Below are 8,733 nucleotides of genomic sequence, written 5' to 3'. Positions count from 1 at the left end.
TTGGAGCAAAAGGATAGGTAATTACTACTACTATTACTATTATTTTGTCAATCAGTCAAAATTATACCTATTTTTTTGTCAGATTGGCAAAAAATACATTTTTGGGGTAGGCTGCAGAATTTTAGCAATTAGTTTATGTGTACCATAAGGTAAAAAGGGCTGAAAATCACCAGCTTAAGGGATAAAACCTCAGGTTCCTGAGCCAGAGTGTGGTTCAGACCCCTGACCTGGATGACTTTGCTCTGTGGTTGGCCGAGATTCTCCTCTGTAGAAGGCAGTGTGGTAGGGGTGGGAAAGAGACCAGGACTTAGGCCGGGCTCTAATGCTGGCAGGTCCTTCTCGGCATCAAGAAGGGTTCAGGAATCTGGAGAAGGCGCTGCAGCGTAAATTAATAAAGAGACTAGAAATATAATATAAATTTGTAATCCATGGGGGAGCCAGAGGAGACCTAGCTTCAGTAACCAAGTTCTCTGAAAGATTAAAATGCCCTCAGCTGTCTTCCAACAGGCAATAATGTATGCAAATCTTTAGGTGTGGGGAAATGCATTTAGCAGCTAAGTCTTAGCTATTCCAGCAGCAGGTAATATGTATTCAGCCCTGCTGAATCCCCAAGTTCCATCAACCTTTTGATGAAACTTCTTGCATTTATGACATGCTGGAATTAGCTTCTGGCAGGGCTCACCTGATTATGAGCCATGGCTCAACCCTGGACCAGCCACTTTCCCTTGCCAAAGCCTAGTTTTCCTACCTGTAAAATGGGAATAATAGTGTCTCCCTTGCAGGGCTGTCATGAAGATCCAGTGAGATAATAAATGCATCTGGCACACATACCACACATCACATACATGGTGGTTCCCTTCCTTCTCCTGTGGCTGAAGCAAGGAGCAAAAAGCCTGTTCTCTTTCTCTTCCAGTAAGAGTGGAAACCGATGGAGAATCGAGCTCTGGACCCAGGGACTCGGGACTCCTATGGTGCCACCAGTCACCTCCCCAACAAGGGGACCCTGGCAAAAGCCAAGAACAACTTCAAAGACCTGATGTCCAAGCTGACGGAGGGGCAGTATGTGCTGTGCCGGTGGACAGATGGACTGTATTACCTTGGGAAGATCAAGAGGGTAAACCTTTTCGCCCCGGCCCCTGTTCCCAGGCTCTGCATCTCTCTGCTTATCCTATGGCCTAGGCTGGTGATGGATGGAGGATTGCTGGGAAATTCCCTTCTTGTCCCTCATGCTCAAAAGCTGAATATGGAAGGAGCTTTTGCAGGTGCCATTCTTAGAGCTAATATCACCCAACCAGTTCTTTAAAAAAGCGCCTTTCGAGCCTACAAAGCAAAATGGGGTCAGGTTGGAGAGGATCACAGATGACCATCTGGCTTGTTCTGTTCTCAGCATTCCCACCAAGTTGTCCCTCGGTCCCTGACTGTACAAGTCCAGTGGCTGGGCATGTACTACCTCCAGGAGCTGCCATCTACCTTCCCTCTGGCCCACCTCTACTTTCTGGAGCACAAGGAGGGGGTGGGGGTCACCTTAACCTCTGTGTCCTGTGGGGACAAAAATGGGAGAGGAAGACCAGGTTCCATGGCTTCTCCCCAGCTACTTGCTCACATTGCTCCTTCCTCTCTGTGCCCCAGGTCAGCAGTTCAAAGCAGAGCTGCCTTGTGACTTTTGAAGATAATTCCAAATACTGGGTCCTGTGGAAGGACATACAGCATGGTGAGTATTCCTAAGGTTTCAGACACCCCTGCCCCACCCACCCTCTGCCCTCTCTCCTCCCCCACCTCTATGTTTTTCCTTCTCTTCTTCTGTCTCTTATTCCCAGTATCTGACCTTGCCCATGAACCCCCAAGCGCCCCTGAGATGCCAATCAGATGATCGGTTGTACATTTTCAAGGCCTTTGATGACATTTGTCATCCCCTTGAGTGCCCATGCCTTATGAAGGAGGCAGCAGCTGGAGAAAGTGGCTCGGGAGGTGCTGGGAGCTGCATGGGTCCCAGGCCTGCATCTGCCTCCTCACTGCCCTCCATCTCCTGCTGCACAAAGCTTGGAGTCCCTCTGGGCTAGGAACAGGGAGGGGCCCAGGCAATCAGAATTGTCATCTCTAGATGAGCACAGTGTCCCCTACAGGCATGTGAAGAAAACTAGTGGAGGCAGCTCTATCCATGGGGGACAGCAGGAAAGGAGAGATGGGCCAGGCAGGTGAAGATGGGCATGCCAGTGGAGCAGGGCCAACTTGCACGGTTGGAAGGGAGCTGGGTTGGGTATCATCCCTGCCCTCAGAGAGTTGACTGTCTTAAGTCGATGGCATTCTTGCCACCATTCTCCCTTCCCGTGTACATGACAGACATCACTAATGAGTCACAACACTCATATATTTTCAACATGGAGCTCCCAGCAGCCTGTCTGCCATTCATGCTCAAACAGGAGAATAGATGTGATGGTGGTGGGGTAGGGAGGCAGGCTTTAGGGTCAGATACTCCTTGACAGAGGACTGGCTCTGCCATTTAATAGCTGCATATCCTTGGGCATGGGATATAATCTCTCTGACCCTCAGTCTCTTCATAAAGAAAAGGAGATGATGAAAGCACTGACCTCACAGAGTGGTTAAATGAGATAATCCACATGAAATGCTTATCCCAGAGTTATAGGGAGGCAGTTTCTAAAGAATTTGTTACCATAAGAGATGATTTCAAGGAGCCTGCCAAGTAGGGGCCACAGAACCCAGGCAGTCAGCAGAGTTTCTAAATGATCTTTATCTCCAAGAAGGTGTGGCTAAGGCAGACTGATTCTTCTCCAAGCCCCTCTCGCCTCAGTTTATTATATAAAGATCCAAAGCAATAGGACCTCCTCTCCTTGTCACCCTCTTACTGAAAGCGCAGGGAGCCAGCTGCTAAGGAAAGACAGTTCACTCTAGCAGACCATGAGTAGGAGGCTCACCTGGGGAATCACTTGGCTCCCACCAGATACCTGCTCTGGGCGGGCAGGGCAGGACGGCAGCCCCTGGGGCTTCTCCCACGGTGAGAGCACAGACTGAGCACATCACAGGTATTGATCCATCGCTTCATGAAGCCCAAGACTCACTGAGACCCACAAAGTGTGCAGATACTGAGGAATAAGGGACGAGAGCATTTTTTGAACTCAACAAACAGGTATTGAACATGTGTCATACACCACACAGTGTATGAGGTCCTGGGGAACACCTTGATGAATAGATACCATTTCAGTCTGCTAGTGGAAATAAGACAGAAACACATCAACATGTACTTAATGTATTCACTCAAACCGTTCACACATAAACACATGTTTCTTCTTCAATAGAAACAAAAAAAAAAATGCCAAGGGAAAAAAGAGATGGAGAGGGAACCTATAGTTTAAAAGCAATCAAACAAACTTAAAATTGCTATGACACTTATTTGAGACCATTGGAAATGTGAATACTAACGGAAGGTATTGATATAAAGAACTTATTTTTAATTTTTAGGTGCAATAAAGATTCTGTCCTGGATTTTTTTTAAAAGAGAGTTTTAGTCTTTCAGAGATACATACTGAAATATTTATGGAAATAATTGGGTATCTGGGACTTGATGTAAAATAATAGCAGGAAGTGAGTGGGAATATTATCAAAACAAGATTGCCCATGAGTTCATAATTGTTAGTGAGAACACAGAGTTAAATTATAACATTTATAACAATTTTTAAAATTATTTAACATAAAAATACTGCTTAACAAATCAAGTTAAATCAGGCAGGAGCGGCTGCATGATATGGTCAAAAGGACAAAGGTTTTGATGTCAAACAGATATGGGTTTGAATCCCACCTCCCTGCTTACTAGCAGATCAAGGGACTTAACATCTCTGAGCCCCCATTTCCCCGTTTTTAGGATGGAGTGATGACAACAGGCCCCTCAGAGTGGTTGGGGAGAATCCGTGAGTTGGCGTGTGGGTCCTGGGGCAAGGCCCAGCCACAGACGCTCAGCACCTGGAATGCGATTTTTATTAAACTCCCAGTTTCCGCCAGCCAGACCCAGAGGGCTTCTCTTTTTCAGCTGGTGTTCCGGGGGAGGAGCCCAAGTGTAACATCTGCCTGGGGAAGACATCAGGGCCACTGAATGAGATCCTCATCTGTGGCAAGTGTGGCCTGGGTGAGTGTGATGAGCAGACGCTCAGAAGGCCTCCCCCCTCTCACCCCCCACCCCCCCACACACACATGCACTGGTCCCTGACAGGCAGTGCCTCAGACTGCTGGGTCTTCAGCTGGCTTCCTGCTTCTCTTGGAGCTCCAGAGTGACAGGGGCCAGTCTCTGGGAGTGAGGTCCCAGGGCGGTGACCCTTGGAGAGAGCTGGGCCTTTGGAAAGTGAGATGAGTTATGAAATCTGGAGCCCCCAGGGTGGAGAGCACAGGTGGGAGAGATGGGGCACAGAGGCTGAAGTCAAGACTTTGGTGCCGCCCCCACTGGGGCCCAGGCAGTCTCTTAGTCGCCTGCTTGGACACCAACTTGGCTGGCCTTGGTGAGAGCATGACCAGCCAGTCCCCTGGCAGCTGGCAGGCACCCAGGTCTTGCTGCAGCCCTCCCCTGCCCTGCCGCCTTTGGGCTGACGGCCTGGGGCCGCGGCTGCGTCCTTGGGGCACCCACCACACTCCTCTGTCTAGGTTACCACCAGCAGTGCCACATCCCCGTAGCAGGCAGCGCCGACCGGTCCCTGCTCACACCTTGGTTCTGCCGACGCTGTATCTTCGCGCTGGCTGTGCGGGTGAGCCCCTCATCCTTCAGTCCCTGCCTCTCCCCTCTCTAATCACACCTCCAGCGACTTTCTGAGCTCCGGCCTGACTCGGGGTCACAGAGCCAACGTTTTGGAGGCAGACAGCGCCTCTGCCACTCACTTGGCCAGGCTCCTTAGCTTTTCAGAGCCTCGGTTTCCTCAACTGTGAAATGGATGCGGTTTTGGTGTCAGGAGTAGGAGGCCCCCAGTAAATGGAGCCTTACTATTAAAAGAGAAAACCATGTATGTGCCCACACTTACTAGTTATTATTGTTACTTTCATTGTGCTTATTACTATTAATGGCGATCTCCTGGGAAAGAGAGAGGATGGATTTCGGATTCTGGGGGAAAGCTCCTTGCGTCTGACTATGTTGGTGGATCTGCGGGTCCCCCTAGTGGGCATTTCCCTTGTGGCCCAACCGGCACCCTCATCTCCCGCAGAAAGGCGGCGCCGTGAAGAAGGGCGCCATCGCCAGGACGCTGCAGGCGGTGAAGATGGTGCTCTCCTACCAGCCCGAGGAACTCGAGTGGGACTCGCCCCACCGCACCAACCAGCAGCAATGCTACTGCTACTGCGGCGGGCCCGGAGAGTAAGGCCACCGGGCGTCCCCCTCCCTGCTCTGGCGGTGGCGGGCCATCTGTGGGCGGACCAAGAGTGGGAGGTTGAGTATCTCTTCAGTGGGCTAAGCAATCTGCGGTGTAACCTAGACCCCAGGTGATTCTGATGATAGTGGTCCATGGACGACACCTGGCAAGGTGTGAACAAAGCTCTGACTGTCATTAAGGGAATACCCTTCTGCTGTCAGCTTATATTCAGTGAGTAGTTGCTAAATGGCCATGGTAGGGCAGATCCAGTACCAGGCGAGAAACACCAGGCATAGTGCTGCCCTGTTGGTTACAGGAGCCATTATTCTCCCATGAAGTCCCCAGAGCAAACTTGACCCTGTTGGTGGTATTTGGGAAGAAGTGTGTGGGGCGCAGTCCAGAGCGGGGGACTCCGGTGTGGCATGGTGGAAGGGTGCTTTGAAGTCAGGCAGGCCCGGATTTGAGTCACCACCCACCACTTGCTTTCTGAGTGACCCTGAGCAAGCCATTCATTCTCTGACTCATCTATAAAACGGGGATAGTGGCCCATCCTGAGCCCAAATGAAAGCATATGCCCTGCTTACAGGACCTCCCCTGGCACAGCCTAATGTTCGGTCACTGAGTTCCTTCCCTTACCCCAGTGGAGGGCAGGTTTCTGTTGGGAAAGGTTGCTGAGACTCCTGTCTGGCTGGGGGTGCGGGCCCAGGTGACCCTGGCTCCTCTTGCTCTCCAGGTGGTACTTGCGGATGCTGCAGTGTTACCGGTGCCGGCAGTGGTTCCACGAGGCTTGCACCCAGTGCCTCAATGAGCCCATGATGTTTGGAGACCGGTAGGTGCCAATCTGATCTGGCTCAGCCTTGAGTGTGAGGTGGGGGGACGGGGAGAGCAGTAGCAACTCCTTCAGTCTGCCTGCCAGGCTCTAGTTAAGTGAGGGGGGGCGTCTACAGGGGAAATCCTCAGTAGAGGAATATTCTGGACCACATCCTAGTTGCCATTGATTTGTGGGGGCTCTTAGACAAAGCCCTACCTTCTCTAAGCCCCGGTCTCTTTAAGTGTCTGGGGAGGGGGAGTGACACAAGCTCTGCCCCATCCTGCCCAGGGGTTTGTAGGAACCACTGGGTGAATGGATGACTTGATCCAGCTTCTAACCCAGGGGTGGGCAAACTTTTTGACTCGAGGGCCACAATGGGTTCTTAAACTGGACCGGAGGGCCGGAACAAAAGCATGGGGGGAGTGTTTGTGTGAACTAATATAAATTCAAAGTAAACATCATTACATAAAAGGGTACGGTCTTTTTTTTTTTTAGTTTTATTCATTTCAAATGGGCCGGATCCGGCCGCCGGCCGTAGTTTGCCCACAGCTGCTCTAACCAGTGGGGCTAAGCTCATGGGAGGCTTATGTGCATCAAACCAGATATGTGTGCCGGGGTGATTGTGTGTGTGTGTGTGTGTGTGTCTGTGTCTGTGTCTGTGTCTGTCTCAGAGGGGAAAGAGCGTGACCACTGCAGCCCAGCCTAGCTCGACCCCTTCTCTTTGAACTCAGCCACACTCCAGGGCAGTGACACTGGGGAAAAGGGTTGCGGTAGGGGTTAGAGGCGGGTAGGGGAGTATTTTTTTGGGTCTCTGTCCTGCCCTGTTCATACTCCTGCCCCCTGGGCCTCCAGCCCTAGGAATGAGAACAAGCTGACTATGCGAAGGCAATGGGAGGTGAGGGGGTGAGGGCGCTAGATTAGGGTGGGGTGTCAGAGCCCTCGCCCACCACAGGCCTCCTCTCCACCTGCCCACAGGTTCTACCTGTTCTTCTGCTCCGTGTGTAACCAGGGCCCAGAATACATTGAGAGGCTACCCCTGCGATGGTGAGAAGATGGGGCTTGGCCCAGGCACCCTCTGTCCCTCCCAGCTCCTCCCCTCCCCACTTTTTCCAGGAACAATTCCATTTCCAACCACCAGGCCCCAGCTTTGCCCCTGTCCTTGAGCCCTGACCTTGGCCTGCTGCCTCACCCCAGCCCCATCTCCTTGCCCCTTGCCCAGGGTGGATGTAGTTCACCTGGCCCTCTACAACCTGGGGGTGCAGAGCAAGAAGAAGTACTTTGACTTTGAGGAGATTCTGGCCTTCGTCAACCACCACTGGGAGCTCCTGCAGCTTGGCAAGGTAGGCAGGACGGGGGACAGGCCCATTCCACAGTGGGGTTACACGGTTCCGAGAGGTTTCCCAGGGTCACACAGTGCAGGCTGGGATCCAGGTCTCAGCGCTCGCTCCTAAACTGCTGGCTGGGATTAAGACCCAGAGCCTTTGTGCTGCTGTATGTATCCCTGAGTCCACACCTCTGAGCATGTGCCTTGCAAGGGGCTTCCTGACCGAGATTTTGACAGTGGGCAGGTTAGGACCTCACAGACTTAGCTGCTGGGAACAAGGGATCAAGACTGGCTGAAGCAGGACAGAGCTGTTTGTCCCACTCCAGATTACCTGGCTGGGATGGAAAGTGAAGTGGGCCTGCCCCCTGCTGGTCCTACTGTGAATAGCAGAAGTGGGCATCACAGGAGTTTCTGGATGTCAGAGGTGGAGAGTGACTTGTCTAGACCCGTGGTCGCCAAACTGCGGCTTTGGCCCCTTGAGTGTGGCTCTTCCTAAGCCTTGGGAGTACCCTAATTAAGTTAATAACAATGTACCTACCTATATAGTTTAAGTTTTAAAAAGTTGGCTCTCAAAAGAAATTTCAATCGTTGTACTGTTGATATTTGGCTCTGTTGACTAATGAGTTTGCCGACCACTGGCAGGGCATTTGGAGCTGAGCCAAACTGCAGCCAGGGCCTCCCCAGCCACTTCCACTTTCACCCTTAGAATCCTCTCCACCGCATGCAGAGTGAGGCATCTTCTCTCCTGACTGCCCCAAATCTTTCTTTGATGAGACAAGGATTTTTTTAAAAACTTAAAAAAAGATTTTCATATAATATCTTCATTTACAGTGTTTGATAATTTATAAAAGACATAAATATTAAAAGCCCTAAAATATAGGTAGAACTGGTATATTTTTAAAACAACATTTTTTGCTGATTCACAAAAAAAAATCATACATGCTTCTAGTAAAACAATTTTAAAGTATCAAAAAGCATAAGGAAGACACAGCGGACTCTCATAGCCAGTTAGCCTGGAGGTCAAATCACCCTAGGTATTCCCAACATCAATCAAGGCTTAACTACAACAAGACTTCGAACAAATACCACTAGGGGGTGCACCAAGAAAAGATAAAAAAATGCGGAGACAAAGAAACAGGACGGAAATGTCAGAAATGGAAGATATAGAGCTCAAAACCACACTTTTAAGGTCTCTCAAGAACTGTCTAGAAGCTGCCGATAAACTTAGTAAGGCCTTCGAAAAGACTGGTGAGACC

The 8,733-nt window shown here is 50.7% G+C and overlaps 1 protein-coding gene across 3 annotated transcripts in view; it reads left to right on the top strand.

Annotated features, from left to right (window-relative positions):
* The first annotated feature begins 791 nt into the window (after positions 1 to 791).
* The window catches only part of PHF19 (PHD finger protein 19), a 12,915-nt gene continuing 4,973 nt past the window's right edge, over positions 792 to 8,733 (top strand). For 2 of the 3 annotated variants that reach the window (XM_015570636.1, XM_015570637.1), the window contains exons 1-8: positions 801 to 1,114; positions 1,630 to 1,711; positions 4,043 to 4,138; positions 4,648 to 4,748; positions 5,199 to 5,347; positions 6,076 to 6,171; positions 7,129 to 7,197; positions 7,373 to 7,493. In XM_015570636.1, the coding sequence (XP_015426122.1) occupies positions 929 to 1,114; positions 1,630 to 1,711; positions 4,043 to 4,138; positions 4,648 to 4,748; positions 5,199 to 5,347; positions 6,076 to 6,171; positions 7,129 to 7,197; positions 7,373 to 7,493 (900 nt within the window). In that variant the 5' untranslated portion in view covers positions 801 to 928. Of the gene's footprint in view, positions 1,115 to 1,629; positions 1,712 to 4,042; positions 4,139 to 4,647; positions 4,749 to 5,198; positions 5,348 to 6,075; positions 6,172 to 7,128; positions 7,198 to 7,372; positions 7,494 to 8,733 lie in introns of those variants that run through there. The other variant, XM_015570638.1, reaches the window with a different exon arrangement.

Source organism: Myotis davidii, unplaced genomic scaffold (assembly GCF_000327345.1).
Source record: "Myotis davidii unplaced genomic scaffold, ASM32734v1 scaffold964, whole genome shotgun sequence".
NCBI lineage: Eukaryota > Metazoa > Chordata > Mammalia > Chiroptera > Vespertilionidae > Myotis > Myotis davidii.
Note: the sequence above shows the minus strand (reverse complement) of the source record. Positions and strands in the feature narration are given on the sequence as shown.